The 22,874-nt window shown below is 35.9% G+C and overlaps 3 protein-coding genes across 4 annotated transcripts in view; 2 read left to right on the forward strand and 1 right to left on the reverse strand.

The window, feature by feature from the left end:
• LOC121323229 (disintegrin and metalloproteinase domain-containing protein 23-like) overlaps positions 1 to 5,631 on the forward strand; it is a 61,843-nt gene extending 56,212 nt beyond the window's left edge. For both annotated transcript variants that reach the window (XM_041264152.1, XM_041264151.1), the window contains one exon: positions 3,827 to 5,631. In XM_041264152.1, the coding sequence (XP_041120086.1) occupies positions 3,827 to 3,882 (56 nt within the window). In that variant the 3' untranslated portion in view covers positions 3,883 to 5,631. The remainder of the gene's footprint in view (positions 1 to 3,826) is intronic.
• A 6,008-nt stretch (positions 5,632 to 11,639) lies between these two features.
• On the forward strand, positions 11,640 to 13,108 carry LOC121323051 (protein FAM237A-like). The gene is made up of 2 exons (XM_041263774.1): positions 11,640 to 12,039; positions 12,963 to 13,108. The coding sequence occupies exons 1-2, from the start codon at positions 11,640 to 11,642 to the stop codon at positions 13,106 to 13,108; spliced, it is 546 nt and encodes a 181-aa protein (XP_041119708.1).
• A 1,501-nt stretch (positions 13,109 to 14,609) lies between these two features.
• Positions 14,610 to 21,472, reverse strand: dytn (dystrotelin). The gene is made up of 13 exons (XM_041263775.1): positions 21,454 to 21,472; positions 20,917 to 20,991; positions 20,241 to 20,442; positions 20,014 to 20,099; positions 19,621 to 19,721; positions 19,437 to 19,508; positions 18,894 to 19,057; positions 18,224 to 18,335; positions 17,294 to 17,439; positions 16,940 to 17,105; positions 16,189 to 16,286; positions 15,764 to 15,923; positions 14,610 to 15,536 (listed from the first exon to the last, which is right to left on the reverse strand). Exons 1-13 carry the CDS (start codon positions 21,470 to 21,472, stop codon positions 14,901 to 14,903), a joined length of 2,037 nt encoding a protein of 678 aa, XP_041119709.1. The 3' UTR covers positions 14,610 to 14,900.
• Between the last annotated feature and the right edge of the window lie 1,402 nt (positions 21,473 to 22,874).

Genomic DNA, 22,874 nt, shown 5'->3' on the forward strand with positions numbered 1-22,874 from the left:
ATTCCACACATAACCCAGCAGTAAGAAAAAAACAAATGGCTTTTTTTGTTACTTTAAAAGATTATAAATCCGTAGCAGAACCTCAAACACAATGGATTGGCCTACCTCAGAGCTTGATGTGCATGTTTCTTTCAGCAGTATGAAAGGATATTAGCATATGCAAGCTTGAATGAAATCGCCACCAGCATCATTTTTTTTATATTATTATTATTATTTATTATTATTATTATTATTATTTTTAGTGTTTTTATATTTCAGTTTTTTTAACATGAATGTCTTTGTAGAGTTTAACTTTTTTTTTTTTCAGGGAAACTTATTCATTCAACAAACCTTAAAATGACTATTATTAAAAAATTAAATGTTTAATTCTTTAAAATAAATGTTTATACTGCTGCATGAATGCAAATGGTATTTATATTAAATACTTTAAGTAAAATTGGGGGTCTTAAATTGTTTGACAAGATGTTACTTGATATTTTTCTTAAAAATGGAGTGAGCTGTATTCAAGTATAAACTCAGTTATGCCAGACCTTGCTTTGCAGACAGATATTTCCGATGATAGGTTGTTTGTCTCAAACTGAAATCTTTTTGAATTTATAGTTTCCTGTCTTCTTTAATGAATTTAAACCATCAAGAAATTTAAGGGCACCTGCATTGTTTATTAACAAGGTTTGCAAAGGTGGGCATACATTATAAATGAATTAGTGGAACAATAGCGTCTTCCGCACTCTTAAAATACACTGCTTCCTGACTACTCATCAGCACTGTAGGAAATACATTCCTGTTTAGTTTATTATCTATTTGGATGACAAACCTCTTTGGCAGCTCATTCATTTCTAGGACCTGGGTTTGAGTCTGACCAGGTAGAATAACTATACCTCGTGGTGTCATGTATTTGCCACCCCAGTACTGATACCTAATGGAGCCTTTTCTGCAGGTGGAGATTTCTAATTGGTCTCAAGCATTCTTTGGATTGGAAGCTCATTTTGTAGCTTCCTCCACCAGAGTGAGTGAGAGAGTCTGGGACTGCAATCCTTACTTGGGCTCACATAGTGCAAAATCAAATGGGTTTGAGCTTGGTTTGTTGCTGTTTGCAACTCACAGGACAGATGGAAATGTGGCGTAACATTTATTTTTATATATATATATATATATATATATATATATATAGATATAGATATAGATATAGATATAGATATAGTCCAGTATTACTATTGTGTAGTGTGAGAATTGTTACCTGAACCTATACATGGTTTTTTGGGGGGGTTTTTTACATCAAGTTTGGGGCAGAATCTTAAATGGGTATTACTGTTTGTAGTGTTTAAATTTCATTGGATAACTTGTTTGTTTGTTGTGCAATGTCACAGTATTAGATATTAAGGGTATTATTGTTTAGTTTTTTATAATAACTGGCTGTGACAAAGTGCCCCGCCCCTGTGTGTATTTTGTGTTGTATGTTGTGTGTTAATGTTGGTGTATAGTCATTGGTACATGGGATATAAATGGGTCTGTGTAACTCGAGTGTTTAAAATGTATATATGTATTTAAGCAAGGACTTCACGTGCAAGTAAAATGTAATAATATGTGAGCACGGGGAATTGCACTTTATTAATTCACGTTGAATGATTGATTAGTAATAGAGTCTCGGTACAGCTGCATAAAAGCAACATGTTTTCACTCACTTGGGGTTGTGTGTTCGGGAGTTGAAAATGGGGGAGAGAGAGAGGAGAAGCATAATTATAAATATCAATTGCTACGAGTGCTGGAAGCACCAGCACTGTACTTGTTTTGTGTAGTGTTCATCCACCCTGTTTTGTTAGTGTCTACTCGTTTTGTTTGTCTAGTTGCTGTTTTTGTTACAAACCTTTTATTTTCTGTTTGTTTAATTCTTAAACTGCGCATCAGCGCCTTCACCATTCCAAAACCTATGTTCTGAGTCGGTTCCTGTTTCTGGTCTGACGTCACCCACTGCAGCTGTCTTTGTGACACTGGCGTACAATAGTGAAGGTTTAGCAATTTAAAAATATTGCTGTAGTATTATGGTTAAAGCTTTTGCAGTGAATAGAGTTGCTTGAAGAAAGTAGTAACTAAACATTTTCTATGTAACTAATAATACAAAAAAGTATGTTTCCATAGTTTTTTTAAATGTCCATTGACAATAATGTTATAAAATGCAGTGTAGGACATTAATTGAATTAGTCCATCTGCATGTACAGGAAGTAGTTTTTTCCATAGTTTTGGATGTTGAAATTGACATCTTAGGAGACAATTCAAGATCCACAATCAGTTCAAAATCAGTTCTGAAGTATTGTATATTTGGGCAGCTAATTTTTATTTACTCCTAAATAAAAAAATCCATTATAATATCTGTATATACTCAGGATCTCTTAAAGGGTCAACGTTAAGATACCCAAGCAGAAATATTAGCAGATGACAGCATTTCCAGATATGCTAGCACAGTGGATTTGGAAAATGAATGCACAGCTGTTCTAATATCGCAGCTCACTTTATAACACTGTTATGGTACTACTGTACCGCAGTATATCATGTCAAAATATTGAAATGACACCACAGTGGTGCCATTCAACCAATGCACTACCATTATAGATACACTTGCACTACCATTGTCCCTCAATACAGATTCCATTGCACTGCCATTGAAGATAGTTTCCTAAGGGCAGCCCTCTTGTGCAATCGCCTTTAAGAGTTAGTGCTGATCGCAATTATCATCTCTTTTTTTAAAGCCTGTGGTCGAATTGACCGCAGATTAATTTACTATGGGATGGGCAATTTGCCAACAACTGAAAGTATACACCTAAATGTGCATTTTTTTATTTTCCATAGGAACGCTGTGATTAGACATGCTGTTGAAAAAAGTAAACTCTGATGCACCACAAACGACTGCATGTGACTTCACAGAAACAAGCTAAATATGAAAGAGCACTGCTTATCTTCATGTACTAATACAAATCTGTTATATGTAGGTGTTACAACATTCTTTAAAACGGTTATTAGCATCTGACTTCAATTGGTATATGCTTCACAGAACTGTAATACACACTGTTCTTCAATTGCATTGCATGCCCACATGGTGGCAGTTGGGATGATTATGCCCTTTATTAGGAAAAGATGCATGTTTATCTGCTTGATGCCCCACATAAAAACCTGGTTTTGGGGAGGTAGTGGCGAACCTTTTTGTTACTTTGTGATGTCATGCTTTTGTTTATAGATGACACTTTCTTTTTTTTTTTACCCTGGGCAGCCCATTTCCCAAGTGTAATTTGTAAATAGTTGGTTCTACTGCTGAAAAGAATCACATTCATAGTACAGTATGCCTTATTGCCAAGCCATCTGAAAGGCAACTCGAAAGATTATGTAATTGCTTCCAGCGTTATTAGTGAATGTGGCACGCAAGTCAATAAAAGGTAAGACTTTAAATGTTAAAGGCTGGTTTCAAAACCCACAATTAGCACTTACCTTAGGTAAGGGCGAGGTTTGTGAAACGTCACATGACTGGCGCTGATTGGGTTTATTCAGTTGATCTAAACAGCAGCACATCTAAATACCACTGCCATTTAAATCAATAAAATATGAACCTTGAGTCTTTCATTAAATATTTGAACAGCAGTGGCCTTATAATATTCCCTTGTTCTAAAAAATATGTATTATTCAAGGTTGAATTCTTATCCTTTGCTGAATGTGGCCTAGCTGTGGAAGGGCAACATGTGTGTGGCCTATACTATGAATGGAGAGACGCAGAAATAACCTGACCCTTTACTAACCATGTTTTTCAATCTGTTTCCTTGTTTCCTCTGAACACCGGAAGAAATGTCAAAAAGAGGAAGTACGACCCTAATGCAAGCGCTATCTAGAAGCATATGAATGATGGTCCTCAACCCCGAAGCAGTGGATTCTGGGTTTCAGGGACAAAAAGCTGAACTGGAATTCTTATTGATTATTTTGGTGACGCTTTACTTAGAAAACTGTAGAAGAACTGATAACTTCATGGCAAAAGAAGAACAACAACAAAAGAGCAAAGACATCCTTTGTAATCAAGGGACTGTGCTACACTGTATGTACATTGAGATTCTGCATTCTCATATCTAATAGGCATGACTTATTTTAAAGACATTAAATCTCCCATGGCATGAAGATCTCTTTCCGAAGGTACCTGCATGACAAAAGCTGAGAAAAAAAAAAGAAAGGAGAAAGCATCACAAACATGGTCATTGACATCTGCGAAGCTCCTCCTTTTAGTAACTTCAGCAGGGTTTCTCATCCAAACTCAGGACCACCTTCTCAAAGTCATCAGTGTGGAATTGATTGTTAGAGACAAATTTGCCTTTCTGGAGCAGGGACTGAGAACATATACAGTATAAATATTTAAAGATTGTACATAGAGAAACAAAAAAACAGGAATTCAACATATCATTTTACACGAATATATAATTATTTTTTACTTTTTAGCATGTTGTATAGCGGGTGTTTTTGGGCTTGCTTATATGATTAAAAAAAAAAAAAAATTATATTAAAAAACCTGGCTAAGATTTTGACAGACCAAAACAAGAAAAACATAAATTTAAGCCTAGTTATGCTATCCCCACCCCACCCCACCCAAATATGCAACAGGAATCTAAAGCTAAAACAAATACCCACTGGTGACTGAAACCAAAGAAAAATGCTCTTTGGGGCATGTAAGGTACGAGGTCTGGACAGTTTAATTTTCATTATATGTCTCCCTGTTATTCTTTATTTTGTGTCAAAGAGTGTTTTAGGAGTTCTTCCTATAAATCAATATTTAAAAATGTGTCATACATGAGAAATCTAAATAATACCCCATTGTGATTCAGTAATTCAGTGATAATGAAAAGCTGTCATTAACACCCACTATACTGGCTTTGCCTTGTATACCAACACATTCTTACTAGAAATGGCAAATTATGGCTCTTGCTGGTATGCTGCATGTGTCCACAAAACTGGGCTTACTTTTCTATATGAAAGTTCAAAATCTGCAAGAATAGGCTAAAAAAAAAAAAAAAAAAAAAAAAAAATACAGGATAATTGCATGTCGACAACAAACATTTAACTTTTATTTACTATGCAAAAGAAGGTACTGCACAAAAATACAAAGCTAATAAAAGAGACAGAAAAATAAATAATGGGTGAACTTTTATATGCTTAACCACTTATATGTCAATGTTTAATTTTAGCTTTAAACTTTTAAAAAGGTTGAATTGTTAAATCCAAAGGTACAGTGAAACTGTTGTTTACATCATGAGGATTGTATTGTGTTATTTCTTTCTATTGTTTGACAGATGTATTCATGTTATTTGCATTGCAAGTTACTGATGTCAGAGGCTGAAAACACGACCAGTGTTTTTTTAATCCTTCTCTGGCAATATTTTACAATGGAACAACCTTTTAAGTCAACCCCAGGTATCACAGAATGTTGACAAATAAGTAATTTTTTTTTTTTCATGATGCCATTTTGCTTTCTGTGTTAGCATAAGATGTCAAAATTTCCCTGTTAGGTTACATTATTATGGAGTGCTCAGAATACTCTGTTTCTATGTCAACATAGCTTCATGTAAAAAAGGAAGGCATTGAATAATAAATAATTGAATTATTTTATTTCCTGTGTCAACAGAACTTTTATTTAAACTGACAATAATATCTTTCAAAATATATACAGTAAAATCTTTCTTTAAGATGTCCTCATAATGAGGGACACTTTTTTAAGTCCTGGTTTGTTCATATTGACATCAATGTAAGGCAGCCTTCAATTTTTATCAACCCTTGTATTCAGTGTTATGGCCACCATTAGCTGTCCTAAAGGTATTAATCCACAGTTAGATTACCTCTCCAGATCAACATGCTGTAGACTAGTACCAGCAAAACAAGTTTGTACTTTTTGAAGAATATCAATGAACTGCACTTACATAAGTGAGCTTTTAACAATTAAAAAAATATATGCCTGGGAGTTTTTAAGGTGATCTAAGTATTTTAGTATTTTAATAACACATTGTAGTATTAAAATATTATTGCAAGTCATGTCCCGATTAGAATCTATTAGCAGTAATTTCACTTATAATTTCTCTGGTTATATGTTAATGCAGTATCTCCCTTGGTCACTCTATTGAAGCATTCCCCATCAGCGAACCCCACTGACACTTTCCAGACCACATTGCTCAGGTACAAATAGATTTTATTGCCCTTGACTTTTCACAGAATACCATCCTGCTCTAGCAGCTTACCAGATAGCTTCCACCCTGGCTGAGCTCTGCTCTGGCTAGTCCCACACATCCCTAAGCAATCATTCCATTATCCCACCCACTCGGGCGCCAGCCTCTTATCATAGCCCAAATCAAACCTATGAAAAACACCCATAGGCCCTCAACCACGAGCCTCGTAATGTGCTATATAGGCTTTTCCCAACCCAATCACCTCCACAGACACACACATTGGTGTGTGTCAATATGAAAACACCCGGGGAACAGGCTGGTCCCTAGTCCAGTTTCCCCTTTTACCCCAGTGGGGATGAAAGCATGTTACACTATTAAGTAACACATCTAAGGATTTTAAATCAATGACAAATAAAAAAGTATGTGGGTTATTTCAAGATAAACCACGCCCAAACATCCAAAGAAAAAATCTGCCAGTTTCAAGCAAAAGTGAACATGGAAGAGAAGACTACTCATCTTGTTTAGCAAGAAAACAGACACCTGTAACTGACAGACAGGAGAGAGAACAAGTCTGAAACAAACCAAACTGATTGAAAAGCTAAGCTAAAAACAAAAAAAATATAAATTCAACATTATACTACTTACACACATTTCCAGCATCTTTAAAACAAAAATAAAAACAAAAAAAACAAACAGGTTGCCGTGTGTGTACCAGGTTGCATTAAAAGACATAAAGGTAACAAAATAAACCCAGACAATCTTGCTTAGTATCTATTACTTTCACTTTGTAGTTCTCACATATTCCTATAGGAAAGATGCATACATTATGATAAAAGTATTTCATTAAATGGTATTTTTCTTGTAGCAATTAGTGAAGACTTCCAATTTATACAGACAAATGCTTTCAACATACCCGGTAATGTGCGTCGACATTGACACCAGTCAACAGTATAATTTGTGATTGAGCTGGAAGTAAAATGTTGTTGGGTGTATCACAGCATTCAACCGTAGGAAAATTTTAAAATCATTCAATAATAAAGTTTCATCCCCTTGACTTATACCTTGTAATTGTAAGGATAGAAAGAAATCAAGAAAACACTTCACCTTGTAACAAATTAAATGAAAAAAGTACTTTAAATGATGGTAGATGGGAAGGAAAAAATGACATTGACACCTTACACATTCCTGATGAGTTATCAAACCAAGACAGCAGCACAATTTAAATAAATACATTACGCAAACCCTGCTGTGGAAGACAGCCTTATTAATCAAACAAGAGCAAATATGCCATTTGATAAAGCAGAAACTCAAAGCCAAAGTCAGCTGAATACTGGCCACTTTGAACTTCAAACACAAGACTGTGGTAGAAATGTCAAGCATCATCACTTGGACAAAAGGAAAATGAAAATGAAAGCTCTTCTCTGGCTTTTTTTTTCTTTTTTGTTACAGCGACACAACATAATTATCAGTCTCATATCTACAGGTTTTCTACAATGTGCTCATAGCTAACATGATACAACAGTTAAACAGCAAGGGCTGTTTAATAAAAGAGAATGTTTACAAATTTCCTTAAAAACAGCCTTTAAAATAGGACCCACAATTTCTACATCTGAGATGCAGGACCTTAAACCATTGGAGATCAGTAACCACTCCTGGAGGGCTTCTGCAGTTCTTATGGTATTCAGTCAGATGTTATAAGGCAGGTTTATCATTATAAATACATTAATATCAATTTGACTGGTATCTGGCAAATTCCATTAAATTAAATGGTCTGGTACTGTTTTATACAGTAGTTAAGGGCTAATTAAATCCATTTATGAAGTCAACTGATTTATCCCTTATAAAAGTTTACCCCAGTAAGTTTGCATGGTAATTTAGCAGTTTTTCTATGCTTTTTACCATGGTTATACTAGGCATCTATTATAGTTTACCATGGTTTGTCTCGTTTTTTTTTTTTTGTTATGCTTTATCATACCTCTCTGGGCATAACAATTCTTACTTATACTTTACCATATGCTTTATTACACTTTGCTATGTTTTTACTGTGGGAAACATTTATAAGCGATCTTATATTGAAGGTCAGTTAAAATGTATAAAACTACATGGTAGAAGGACAGGTTACCATATATTGGCTCCACCTAGTGAGCCATAGCCAATTATTGACATAGATTTAGCAAAGGGCACTCACAGCTGAACTTTATTCACCAAAAACGTTCCTTTATATTGCTGTAAAAAACCTGCCTTAAAAAGGCTCTTCCAAATGCTGAGAGGGGGGGGGTGCATGACAATAAAGAGCATTTAACAGATATTTTAACTTTATAGTTGCAATACAACTACAAGAATAATAATTTCAGAAAATATAGAAAAATAGATATTGCATACTATGGAATCACACAACTTGTTTCTGTAAATGCTGTTACCTCTATGGGTCTGTTTTGCAGTGGCAGATATTAATACAGCCGCTTTTTATAAAGGATGATTTATTTTCACACTCTCTTAAAACTACTACATACTGTTCAAATGTATTACGTCACTACAGTTTGCCCTTATCCCACAGCACATTTTGGATCTCTCCCTCTGCCCACTACGGTTCATGCGAGTATGTGATTCTCCCATGATTACATGATTACGTAGGTAAGGACCAGTTGATTTTAAAGAATACTCAATGGCACTCAGTTTGCTCCGTTAAAACTTTTCTTAAGTTATTGCAAATCTGCAATATACATGCAGGGTCCCTACAATACATTGAACAAATATATAGCATTATAAATTTGAGGTCTGATTGAAGCATGTTCACCTATTACAAATTTACGATATCCACTATTTGCAATGTAGTTGTTTCTACATGCGTAAGTGTTATAAAATAGTGTTGGTTACAATAAACATTTTTAATACTTTAAAACATATATTTACTATAGGTCTTTAGCTGTCATAAAGTGTCAAAAATAGCCTTGGATACATTGTTCGAAACATATGTTTCAAAGTTTCCTTGCAAACTAGTAGTGACGCACGCACATAAGTATCAGAAGTGCTCTGTATAAAAAAAGGAATGATTGGATGTCTAAAATACAGTACCTGAACGAAGCTACAATTGAAGGACATGAAAACAAATTTAATGAATGCAGGCTAATTATTTCTAAAGACGTGCCCTGACGTCGTAGAAGGAACGGTAACCCTCCCACTTCTTCAAAAGAGCATCACTCAACACTGCCCCTAAACTCGAAACAAAAACTGATCACCTTGGGGCCAGGAATTAAATACACAACGTTTATAATATAAAGGTAAGTGACATCCATATTGTATATGTATTGTATATCTTTCTTCATGTAAAATGTTGCATTATTTTGGAAACAGTAACTTTTCAATGCAGTTATAGTATTTATTTATTTATTCACGCGTATGTTTGGAACTGTGGCAGTTTTGTTTTTGCAATATTTTGATGACTATCAACGTTAAGTTATTTACAACTGTAATTTAAAGTCATTTACAGTGCCTGTGTGTTTGTAAGTTAGTTTGTTATTTAGTTACTGGTAGTTATATTATCAGGGATCAGTCTCACCATAATGCTTGTTATCTTGTTTTCTATAATGCAGATCCTTTTCACATTTAAACACCAGGTGCTTGTATATAGCTGGTAAAGCTGGAGTGTGATTTAAATGTTTTTGTTAGGATTTCTGAGCTGTTCTTGTAAGATGATTGGGTCTGACTAGTGCTTCGGGAGTATGACATACAGTGAACTATAGAATCGCAGGGAAGAAAACTAAAGTATGGCACACGATGTCCCCATTTAAAACTTAAATACATAAAGAAAAAACCATTTTTCCCTTTTTAATACCAGTAGGTTAAGATTGTGACTTGTGTGCTTTGAGTTGAGGGTTCTCTTTCTGAAAATAGAACAATCAGGCCAGGGGAGGGTACAACTTTTAATAAAAAAACATTTTTAAAAATACATACACAACTAGTCGAATCTATTTGCATGTGAATCCAATCATAACTTCACTGAACATTTTTCATGAACAGACTTGTTCTAAAGTATCAGTACTAGTATACTTTTTATCTGTCTTACACAGTGATTAATAAGTGAATAGTTTGTTGTCTTAAAAATGTGCTGGCAGGCTACGTAGAAACTAAGTTACAAGATATGCACCCGCTCTAAAAATTAAAGGGAGTAATTAAATCAGATGACAGTTCTGTGCTCAATATTTAAACACTGCATACACATGTTTGAATACACATTGCCATTACATATATTGCTCTCTAATTGCTGTGCTCATTATCACTACTGCTGACTCCACGTGTTTAAATGCAGAGGGGCTTTAGAAATATTTGAAGCCTTAATGATAGATCAGGACCTGGATTTAAAGAAAAGCACATACAAATTGAAATACTCCATTGTCCAGCAATCTGTACATTTGTATAACTGTTGAATGGACGTGTTAGAGCATATAGAGCATTGATTGGCATTTAATCTTTCGGGTGAGACAATGGCATTTTGATTTGGTGACATTCTCTGTCATACAGAGATGAGTTACTGGTATTTTAAGTCTTAAAGCCCAGTGATTACATTACTGCTCACTGCCACTCCATTACAGTGACTTTTTTCAATGGCAACAGCATCATCTTGTTTGTATGGAATTATTGAATGTGACACAAATTAAATCAATTGCATTATTAGTGATTTATTTTCAAAAGATCTGTTTTTGAAAGAACTATATCTGAAAATATAATTCTAGACTCTGAAAAAAATGACATATTCAGGCATGTGATCTTTAAATAGCATTTGGATTGATTTTTACTGTTACAGTTTTCTCTAAAGCTGCCTTTACCTTGCTTTGAGCTTGTCTGGAGAATCCTAATTGACTGAACAGCCTTTCTCATTCCATTCAAAGCATATGACAGTGTGACTGTGAAGGAAAAGGCTTTTGTTATGATAAAAAACTGAACCAATAACCACTCAGGCTGATTGCAAACACAATAGAATAGTAAGTGAAAAGTAAGAAATAAATTAATAGTTGACAAACTATTTAGATTTTAGAGTTAGAAATTGGAACTAGGATGAGCTACAGTAGAATTAGCTGAAACTCACACAAACACACACACACACACACACACACACACACACACACACACACACACACACACACACACACACACACACACACACATATACTGGTATACGGTATGTATAGATATACATTCCTGGGTTTACTTCCAATACAAGTGAATGAGTGAAGCAGCTTGAATAAGCAGCCACCTGTATTCACAGATGTTCACCCCCTTCATGAAACACAAGTTTCATTATAGTAGTCTGAGACATTGTCATCAAGCACTTAATTATGGAATGAACATCATTTAAATAATAAACTTTTAACATACACAAAGTATCTGCAATGAACCAATCTTTTTCATGTTTAAAATCATCATGTCATTTGTTCCACCAGGTTTCTTGGTAACCAAATGGACTCCATGAGTAGAGCTCGAATAGGCTGGACCCTCAGACTCACATATACCCTCCTGATAATCGGAACACTATGTGTCAGCCCACATATGTGCCACAGCCAGATCGACCCCCTGGCTCTGGGGAAAGCAGACCCACAGTGCTGGGAGTCCTCCTCAGCACTCCTTTTAGAAATGAGAAAGCCACGCATCTCTGACACTGTCTCGGGCTTTTGGGACTTTATGATCTACTTGAAGTCATCTGACAACATGAAGCACGGAGCTCTGTTTTGGGACTTGGCCCAGCTCTTCTGGGATATCTACGTGGACTGCGTGCTATCCCGAACACATGGCCTGGGACGCAGACAACTCTCTGAAAGGAAGCAGGAAATAATGGGTCTGCATTCCTTTATCACAGACAGTAAGTAGCTATGCTACATTGAATTAGCAGGGATGGTATATGTGAAGTAGAATAGATATGCAGAATACATAGTAATGCTGTTATTATGAACCTCTAAAACATTTGTCATAGAATTTCAAGTCTTAGTATTTTAGTATGAGCATAATTCACAGAAGGATCTTTCCAGTTAATGTATACAGTGCTGGTGATATATTTCTACCATATACACAAATTATTTTCAACGCTCAAGCAGCTAATGAGGTGGTGGAGGAAATTATGACACCTTACTCTAACTTACTTTTAACATGTGTTTACCATATGTCTTTCTTAGCGAATGGCAATGCAGTAGACACAGAATTTGTAAGATCGTTTCATTTGTTTTGTGGTGTGAAGAAGGCTGTGCCCATATGATTCCTTCAGCTGAATAGTAAGGTGCTGGAAGTACAGAACAAGTTTAATTTATTTATTTTTAACCTAAACAGAATAACATATTGGGGTATATCATTTGATCTTTTATACGTTGGAAGTTTTATATCTAGTTCCTTACAGAAATAGAAGACTGATTTGCACTGTGAGGTGTTGTCATAACGTTGGCAGTTTTTAATGGTTTTAGTATTGGCGATATTAAGATCTAACACTGAATCGGATCAATTGTATACACACCCCATGGTGTTATGCCCTCGTTGAGGATCTCAATTTATAACAGGGAGTGCATTATTACATACTTTGCTATAAACCTCCAAGAGCAGATTGAATTCTTCCAGGCTGACAGAAACTGTGGCAGATGGAGTTCTAATTGAGTCGATCCACTAACCCATTGGAGTTCTAATTGAGTCAATCTACTACCCCATTGTAGTTCTGAGTCGATCCACTATCCCATTGACAAAGGAAATCAAAGCATGCAATAACCCTAACCTGACCTTTGTCTTATTTTTGTTTTCCAGAGTCATATATCCGGGGACAAAGAAGAGATTACCCAAAAAACAAATATACTCAAGACTTGATAGGAATCCATGTACCCAGAAATGCACCTGGGGTACTGGGGAGGATAACCAAATTCCTAGGCTTAAAGAGGAGCTCCAGAATGTAGCCGTTGGTATTGTTTGTTGTGCATTGGCTTTTTGTACTTTTTAACTATTTATTAAAACTTGCAGAACTTACCTGCACAGTTTCAGCAGTTATAAACTCCACCTAGTTATTCTCATGTCTGTCGATGTGTTTTTCTTACTCAGTTTTTTGTCAGGTAGCACTATCCCCCAAAAAAGGTATCTATATTGTGTAGCATGTAAATTTGCAGGTACATTGTTAACTGTTGACTACACTGACATAACTGTCAACATGCCTGCCACAGGACTCCTCTGGGTCCTAAACCCTGCTAGGTACAGATGGGGATTGCAGTAACCACACACCGGCCATGCATTTTGTAGTCATTAAAGTTTTGCTGACATAAGGGGGTGTAACAGTAGACTATGGGAGAAAATCTGTCGCAGGAGATGTCCAGGAGAAGGGTCAGGGAGGGAGAATTGTGTTAAAATATTTTGCATATTTTTGAAGAAACAATTATCTATTCAGGGTTACCAAGATATTTAGTAAAGAGGTCTGAGTGAGGAAAATTTGGGAATAAAATCCCCACCCCTAGTCATTCTATAAATCATTTGTTGTTTCAATAATTTGTTTCAGTAATCTATGTACATAAGGTTTATTTAATTTAATCATGTTCAATTTTAATGAAATATACACGCAGCAGCTTCTGGCATAAGCGACTGAGGGTCTGTCTGAAAGCAAAAGTTGAGCATCTTTATACAAAGGTATATTTAGGAATAAAAGCTTATGGACAACTTTGTAACCTTTTCTACATCACCTGTTGGACTCTTCCACCTAAAATGAGGGGGAGGAAGGAGACCACCATGATGTAAAAAACTTGTGGAGAGTGTGTTTCTAATAAGGTAACAGGACCATGGTATACTACTATGTGCCTAATATGAGCATAAGACAGTTATAATTAAATTTACCATAACAGCGCCACTTGTTGTTTCCCCAGCACAAGAGCAGTGAAAAAAAAAAGAAGTCAGGTAAATAATGAAGGTCGAGAAAAATGACAGGTTTCCAGTTTATTGAACCTTATTCAAATTATTGGCAATGCAGTCCCTTTATTTCTGACTGTGTTAAGAAAGTGGCGCTGTTCCCAATCAGTCAGTATGGAGTTGTAACAGCGACTTTGTTGACAAGATCAGACAGGGAATCTCCCACATATCCAGCTGCTTCTATCAGCTCTTGCTTCACATTAGAATATGGACCTAAAAAAAAAAAATCAAACAATAATCAACGCTTTCAGCACCGTGCAAATAGACAAGCCCACTATAACTAATTACATTGTTTCAGTGTTTTACATAATTCTTAATGGGCTTAACATTAAGTGAAGTTTTTTTTTTTTTTTTTTTTTTTTTTTTTTTTTTCCCTAGACTGCATCATCAGTCTGTAGTTTTGAGTGGAGTAACTTTTCCTAGACCCTTTGGTGTTGAAAATATGTAGTGTTGAAAGCATTTGGAAATAATAACTTTTATAAATAAATCTACTACTTAGGGGTTGATTCAATATATAAAAGATGTTATGTACTCTGTTCTACAACATACATTTCTCAAAGTGGGGGCGGATACATCGTTACTTTCACTCTACGTTTGCCTAACAACAGAACATCATTTGCAACAGTCCCTGGATTTGAATGAATGCAACATAGAGTCTACAATGAGCACAGTTAAATACAAAAAAGGTGTTCAATACTAGATCTTTCAACAACTTTTGCATTAAAACATATTAAGTAAATGCTCTCAACCTCTGTGGACCATATTTGGTCTAATCTGTTTTTTTTTTTTTTCCTCAAATCAGTCCCACTGTGGTTTGAACACTAGGTGAAGGGGTATATGTAAGGTAAAACTAGCACGAGACAGTCCTGTGACTGGCCATGTCAGCCACAACTCTTCGTAGGCCTGCAACTTTACTGAGAAAAACTTCATACCTGGCTGCACCTTTACAGAAAGTGCATTTTTCAGTCTCTGCACCAACTGAAACAACTCCTCTTCCTCACCCTGAATCCCGTCTCCACAAGGCTTCTCTGCATTAGGCACTGAAAGCACGCTCTCTACCTGCGCATTCTTGAGGACCTCTGCATCAGACACTGACTTTGTGACCCCAACATCCCAAGCTTCAGCTGGGGCCTTATCCCCGGAGTGGGTTTCAGATAGTACTCCTTGATGTTTGTCTGATATTCTGGCTTCAGCCTCTGCGTACCTGGTGAATGAATTAGAGCCTGCTGTCTCATGTTTATTGGGGTAAGAGACTGGCTTTCTGCTGTCCGCTCTCAATGAAGATGGCTGCCGTTCTTTGTTTTTCAAGTTTCTGACAGAGCATGTTTGACCAAGTCGTGTTTGAACAGCTATATGTTCATTCATGATCCTTGAGTTCAATTCAGTAGATTGTGAAACATTTGGCAAAATGCTTTTAGTACGGTTAAGATTTACCTAAAAATAAAGAAAATTAATAGACTTTTACTAAAACAACAATAATAAGTAAAAGGGTGTAAAACAGTAGCCTTATACAAACAATTGGTCCAGAGAAGGTCATTGTAATAACTAGTTTCTACTCAGATAGCAAGACTTCTAAATATTGTACCCATACTGTCCCCCTGTACACATGAGTAACCCTATTTGTCACTTGGGGTGCAGTATCTTTGTTAGAGCATGTGTACCTGTACTAGCTGTCGAACATTAACCAGTTCATCTTGTAAGTTTTTGTTGTGCTCTGTTAGGACTTCAATCTTTGCTTCAAGTTTGTCACACTTGTCTTCTTGTGAGTTGATCTCGGATTGAACTTTAACTTTCCACAGCTGTAGCTGCTCTTCCAGATACCTTAAAGCAAAAACAGTATTTGAATACAAAATATGCTGTTCTTACAAAGTGACGGTTGCTCCGGGAACCCAGTATTTTGAATCGGTGTGATCTTGTATGTATGGTTGCGTTCACAACTTCTTTATCTCATCTCCACCTAAATGAGTAGTGACATGAATGAAGTGGATGTGTGCCTGCCCTAAAGGGGAAAAGTTGATGTATGTACCTGTATGGTTCCGCCCACAATTAGCCAAATGACAATAAATGACCTCCCCCCAAAACACACCATTTGCCCCTCGCTAAGTCCTTGACAGATGCTCTTGAGTGGTATAATTCTTTTTCTGAAGGAGTCATTGTGACTTTCTTCGGCATAATTCTGGGAACCTGAAGACAAAGAGGAAATGAAAAGTCCAGTGAGACACACATTAAGGAATCAAAACTTCCACATGATGCAGCTGTACTAGTGATAGGTCCCCTTTCACAATTACACCTTGTTATTTCTACTTTAACATTTAGTTACCAGAATGACAGTGGAATAATTCATTAATAATAATATTTTAGCTATACCCTTTTTCTTAATGCAAGCCATTTATCCCCTGATACCCTTTTTACAGGTCAGATAGTTATTTGATTAGCTGGTTTGTATTGGATAATATATTTTAATTGATTGAGATCATTGATTTCTGTTATCCTTTCTTCAATTCCACCACAAAATGATCAATTGCATTACTGAAAAGCAGGAACTAAATATAAGATATATTTATAACGGGCCATATTCATTATGCATTAGTACCTACTAAGTAAACACAAAGGTGTGCAATGTGCTCAGCTGATTCTTTGTATTGATGATTTTTTTTAGTATCCATTTAAGGACATAAGGATAGTGACATTTGCAAATCAGACACGGGTCTATTTTTGCAAGATTTGGATGTGATTTTGCCTTTTGCCTTAATTTCTTATATATATATATATATATATATATATATATATATATATATATATAACATTTAAAAAGCCTCACGTTATCACCAACTGACCTGTTTCTGCCTTAGAGTCTCTGGCTGATATTTGGGTTCTGCTTCATCTGTTTGCATGGCCTTTGATGCTTTCCTAATGATCTCCTCTGGCTGGATCTGAACTCCTGCATCACAGTGTGAGATACATGTAGGACTGTGACTGAGCGCTTGATGAGATAGGTCAGTGCTGCTGAAACAAGATGAAAATAAAGACCAACAGATTTCACAGCTACCAGGTTTACAGAGTTTTCTTACTGGCTTATTTCTTTTGCCTTTCATATCCACTAATATCCTTGGTTGATCGGCTTTTTACCTTTACCAGTTAAGTTTCTTGCAAACATAATACATTTCCTACATAAGGATGATGGGACTCACAGTCTCTGGTCCTCAGCAGGGAACTCTTCACTCTGCACTACAAGCAAAGCCCCTCTTCTCTGAGCCTCTTTCTGCTTACACTGCCTTGTCAGCAAGTTGTTCCGTACAGTTCGAGTGAAAACTTTCAGATTCTCCCTCAGAGAGGGCTACAACAAAGACAAGAGAAAACAACAAGCAGCATCACCATTAGAAACGGATAAGACTTCCATAGATTCCCATCTGCTCTCTGAGTAAATAGTTATAGAATTATCGTCAAAAGTGCTTAATAGAATTACAGCTTAATTGAATCAGCAGCATACTGTAAAGACAAATTCCATTTCTAGACCACTTTATTAAATCAACCGATCTGTGTGGTCAAAATACAGCTATACAAAACAAGTAGAGAGATGTAGAGACGGTATACTGTACAGACTGTATATTGTAAATAAGTTTCAAATGGTAAGGGTGTTACTTTTTATTACACTAATGCTTCTTACCTGAACGGGACCTGGTATCCAGTCATTAACTCATGGGGTTGGTTTGTATGTAAACACATGATTAGTTGTTGTAACACTATAGCTGTGGTTTCTCATTCTGTGACCAGGCAACCATGACCAGCAGGGCTAAAGGTACATTGTGCAATAAAATTCAAGTCTATAAAACTTGCACTTTGCAGTTTAAATCCAAATGCTGCTTGTATACAGTTGTTGAATGCTCAAACTAAATTATATTCTGTCCCTATTAAGCAATGAGTGCAAGAGGGGAAAAATAACTATTTTTTTAAAGGAATAAAACCATTTTTATGGTGCAAAACTAGCAAGTAAAAGCTTAGTAGTCTACCATACTTAGTTTCTGTAATACAATGACCTTTATATTACATTACACCATATACCGTTTTATTGTTCCATCCTTGCTAACTAAAAAACAAGCTGATATAACTTTGTTTGTTACCTGCGAACAGTGCTCCATCACAGGGTGTGAGTTCTTATGATTTTTTGCAGTCCTACTGGTTAAAAAGCACCGCTGGCAAATGTGAAAGTTCAGGCACTTCAGACATCGATATCTAACAAAGAAACCCAGGGAAATACTGTAAAAACAATTATAACAGCGGAAAAACCAATGGGCTGCATTCTGGGAAATGCAATATATATGAGTCTTTAGAGATTTTCAAGAAACATATTCAAACAATTAAAACGTACCAAACAATTAATAAAAATGTGCTTAAATTAATGCGCTTTCATTTTTCACCATATTTACAAAATTGTACTTGTTAGTTATTTTCTTTAAAGTCTATTTTGATTAATTAAATGAAGTTTGTTAATTATAACTGTCCAACTATACTTCACTCATCAAAAGTGTTTAGAGTTTGTAAAAGAAAAGAAAGCAGTGCCACCCTGTGGGTTAACACATTAAATGGCATAGGAGTTTTTGTTTGTTCACAGTAAAGTCCCCTATTGTGACCAGCTCCAAACCAGACCCCCTCCCTCTCCCTTTGTCTAGTGACTTCCTCCCTCTGTTCTGTTTGGAAAAGCTCCCAATTAAGACAATTCTGCTCAGTCCTTTTTGTGGTTGGTATTTCATAAATGAATTAACATGGTGACATGTTTTAGGTGAAATGTACCTGAGACCAGTGATGGGGAAAGCTTTGCAGATGTCACACCTTGACTGATGGATGACAGCTTCAGTGGCTGATACTCTGTACAGGGTGGAGAGCCACAAAAGAAACTGGGGCTCTGAATTCAACCAGGCAGTAAACTTCTCTTCAGGAATCCCTGCACTGAGCACCTAAAATGTAATGTATTCAATAGTGATGAAATAAATTGTACATTTAGAGTCAGACAATAATATACTTTTATAGACATAAAACGGTTACCAGTATACTTACATGAATAAGAACATATTATTCAACCACTAACAAATTGAATTTGTATTATTTTAGCCATCTATATAAAGGTACAGCCACAATACAAGTTAATGTAACATTTGCTTCCTTCTACTGTCCTTATCCATGCTAAACAATGTATAACGATACCCTACCTAGCTGTGCTTTAATATGCTGTTCTTATAGTATACTGTAGTAAGATTCTAGGTAGCTATGTGGTATAACATTTATTATTTGCCAGACTCTCTGGAGAAATAAAAGGGGGAATGTTGGTTTACCTACCCCATGAAAGCAGCTGCGTACTGCACTCTCCACCTGTCCAAAAACATGTCCCTCACAAACTACCCCAGGCACCTGCATGACAAGTCAGATTTGATGTTAGTTTGGAATAATACATAGCTGATTTCTTCACAGCACTGACTAGTCCAAAGTCTCTATCTTGTGCGCACAGTTCAGTATATCTCACCTGCTTCAGGTCCTGCAGCAGAACCCTTAGGCCACTCCTAGTCACCTGCCTGTTGGTGGCGTAATGACTGGCACTGCACTGGACAGCCAGCTGAAAGAGATCTGCCATCAAAACATAGAAATATATTGTTAATTTAATTCAGGTGTATCCAACTTCCTCAGGAGACCTGTACATCATTGTGTTCCAACCAGACCCCAAAATTAGCAGGTTTTTTTTTTTTTAAAACTTCACATTGTATTCAAAATAAGTACTGTACAAGAGTAATCAAAGTAGAGGGGTGGCGCATGGTCAAGGTTTAATGGCCCCCATGGACAGCGATGTTAAGAAAAAAAACAGATACATTTTAAGGCATCTGCTATGTTATATTTGGTTACAAATGGGTGAATCACCTACCAGTATACTTAGCTGAAGGTTTGTCAGCTGAAAAGGCAATCAAAGCAGCTGCAACTGATCTCAGTTGAATAAAACCTGTCTGATCCCTTGAAAAAACAGCAAAAAAAAAGCAAACTTACAACTGCCATAACATGTACGGTACTGTCATTGCATGATTTAGTACACAAAATGGCAAAAGTTATTGCAAATTCTCCTTGCATTGCTTCATGTCGTTTTACACTGTTTACCTGTCAAACATGGTGGCTACCAGGCTCACGGTGCGCTCTGTGGCTCCCTCTGCCACCTGACCAGGTTTCTCCTGGCTGGCATTCTGGAACAGTAGCTCCAGGCTTTGAGACAGGTCTTGGACTGAGATCGCTCCATCATCACGTATCTTTGTTCTTAGGTCTTGCAGCATAGGACCAATCAGTGGCAAATCTATAAAATGTACTAAACATAACAAATGAATAAATTGTGTGTCAGGCTTGCACAGTTCCTTTTTTATGCCAATACTTTCAATATCTATAACTTAAAACACTGAATCATGAATCCCAATGTTCAGTTCAGTTGTTTGTTGCCCAGTTTTGTAGCTTTAAAATTTAATTTCCTCCATTCAAAAAATATTAACTATGTTAATGGAGCAAATGCTTTGAAGAAATAACCTCAAGTCAAGTAGGCAAGCAAAAGTTAAAAAACAAAAAACAAACAAAAAAAAAACAACACGATGACAGCCCATGACAATTACTTGAATTAGTTTCTCATAACTTTTACTTTAATATTTTAAATTCTTTGTTTTTTTTAAGGCAAACAAATATATAATTTAAAGGTATTCACATAACTCTTATAAAATGTCTAACTGTTGATCTTTTAAATAATGTATGTATTTGAAACATTCTGATGCCCTGGCAGTGAAGGCCTACTTACACTGGCACAGATTCTGCAGTGAACGCAGTTTGAAAGCAGTGCGGTAAACAGCATGCTGGACTTCATTTAGTCCTTCTGTTAGGACAAGCAGAACACAAGTGCAAAGCAAAATAATAAAACAGCTTTTTAAGAGAAGATAAACTGAAGCAACACCAGAATTAAATAGTAGAATAATTACATTAGTATTATCAGAAATTGTTTACAGATAGAAACCAGTAAAGTGGTCCCACTAATTAGCCAGCAAAACATAAGACTATACTGTACTATCCCCACAGGGTAATTACAAATGTATAAGGCATTGACTGGACCCTGATGGCTGTATTGTATGCATATTTTATTAAGAGTGAGCTCATCTTCCAGCACAAAAACCTGTTTTTATATTTTATGCAGGTCCTTGACCTAAACTATTCAACACTGAAGAACATTACATTTCAATTCAAGGTGATCTCAAAAGCAATTGCACAATATTGTTTAAGTAAATTGTTGTCCCAATTCTGACAGACCTTTGCACGTACAGTATTTAAAAGGGGTGCCTACCTATTGTATCAGGATCCATGGGACAGTTACCAGTGTGAATTGTAAAGCACTTAGCTAAAAAAAATAAAATACAATAAAACATATTTCATATTTAAAGTGCAAAAGCTGGCAAAAACACAGGATTTAATGTTTCAAATCTATTCATACTGCAGAACCAAATGTACAGTGTATTCCAGATGTTATAGCTATAGAAAGTTAAGGCAGCAGAAAACCTACAAAAACCAGTTTAACAATAGCACTTCATACACAGTCCACACTGAGGGTTTAGTAACTACTTTAGATACTGGATACAACCATTATTGACTTATAGGTAACCCTTACGTCTTCTGGAAACAGGCCAAGCTTTAACAATAGAAGCAACGATACTGGTACAAGACCTCAGTGAACTTGTTTACACTTTTGAAGAATTCCAGGGTTATATACTCCCAGACCCTGAATATAAAAAGAAACACAACAACATTTCTCCAGCCCTCCTAATGTCAGTGAGGATGATTTGCCAGCACTGTGGAATCATTTTATGCAAACTGTTATGCTTTGAAGCTCCCACAACCCCCATACTTAGCAGCCATTTCACATTCAGAACATTCAAGGTATATGCCATCAATGTTTTAAAAAGCATTTTCAAAATATTTTTTACATTTTAAAGTATGGGAAATAATGCAAGACCGAAACAAATGCCTTTAATATATTAATCCAATCCAAATTTGCTCCAAGAGTTTAACAATAATGTTCCTCATGTTTGGTTAATATAGCTTTTTCCACATTACTGTACAATGCTCACCTATTATTAAACTAATTGTATAAATGCTTCTATATTAATTAGTGTCAGAGGACCAGTCAAAATATCAGAAACAACTGAAGTATTTTACTTCCCAACTGAACACATATTGCATTACCATTGACTATGCACACTATATAATATACATTGACATTATTGACCTTGCAAAAAACACTAACAAAAAATCTAATGCTACTTACCTTTCTTTGTTCATCACTGAGCTTGTGTACTCACCAGCAAATGTGGTTTTCACTGTAAGCCATTGCTAGGACACTGCCTGCAGCAGAACTGTAGTGTAGTAAGGTTGTATTGCTGCTGTGTCTCACATTACCACTCCACTGAATAAATAATACATGCTCCTATTTGTGTATGCTAAAGACATACACGCCAAAAGCAGCTGATGCGGCATACAAAGTAAAATATGGGAATGGCTGAATATTTTCATTTAATCATTTGAATGTGTAGCTGGTTGAACAAGAATGGATGCCTGTTGCTATGGTAACAAGATGACGCTCTGTTAAGACTGAAACAGAGCTGTTTTTCATTTTTGTACAAAAATTCACTATTTGTGCACAGGGAGAAGATTTTTTTTTTTTTTTTCTTGTATATTAATTTCAAGTTTTGTATTTTTTTGTATCCAAAT

The sequence above is a fragment of the Polyodon spathula genome, chromosome 11, assembly GCF_017654505.1.
Source record: "Polyodon spathula isolate WHYD16114869_AA chromosome 11, ASM1765450v1, whole genome shotgun sequence".
Lineage (NCBI taxonomy): Eukaryota > Metazoa > Chordata > Actinopteri > Acipenseriformes > Polyodontidae > Polyodon > Polyodon spathula.

Excerpts from the sequence above, each read along its gene's own strand:
- LOC121323051 (XM_041263774.1), top strand. The coding sequence starts at position 11,640 with ATGGACTCCATGAGTAGAGCTCGAATAGGCTGGACCCTCAGACTCACA. Across the intron at positions 12,040-12,962 it reads GCATTCCTTTATCACAGACA|AGTCATATATCCGGGGACAA; the intron begins GTAAGTAGCTAT and ends TTTGTTTTCCAG.
- dytn (XM_041263775.1), bottom strand. Across the intron at positions 17,106-17,293 it reads CCTGCTGAGGACCAGAGACT|CACTGACCTATCTCATCAAG; the intron begins GTGAGTCCCATC and ends TTGTTTCAGCAG. Across the intron at positions 16,287-16,939 it reads AGACTCTAAGGCAGAAACAG|GTTCCCAGAATTATGCCGAA; the intron begins GTCAGTTGGTGA and ends CTTTGTCTTCAG.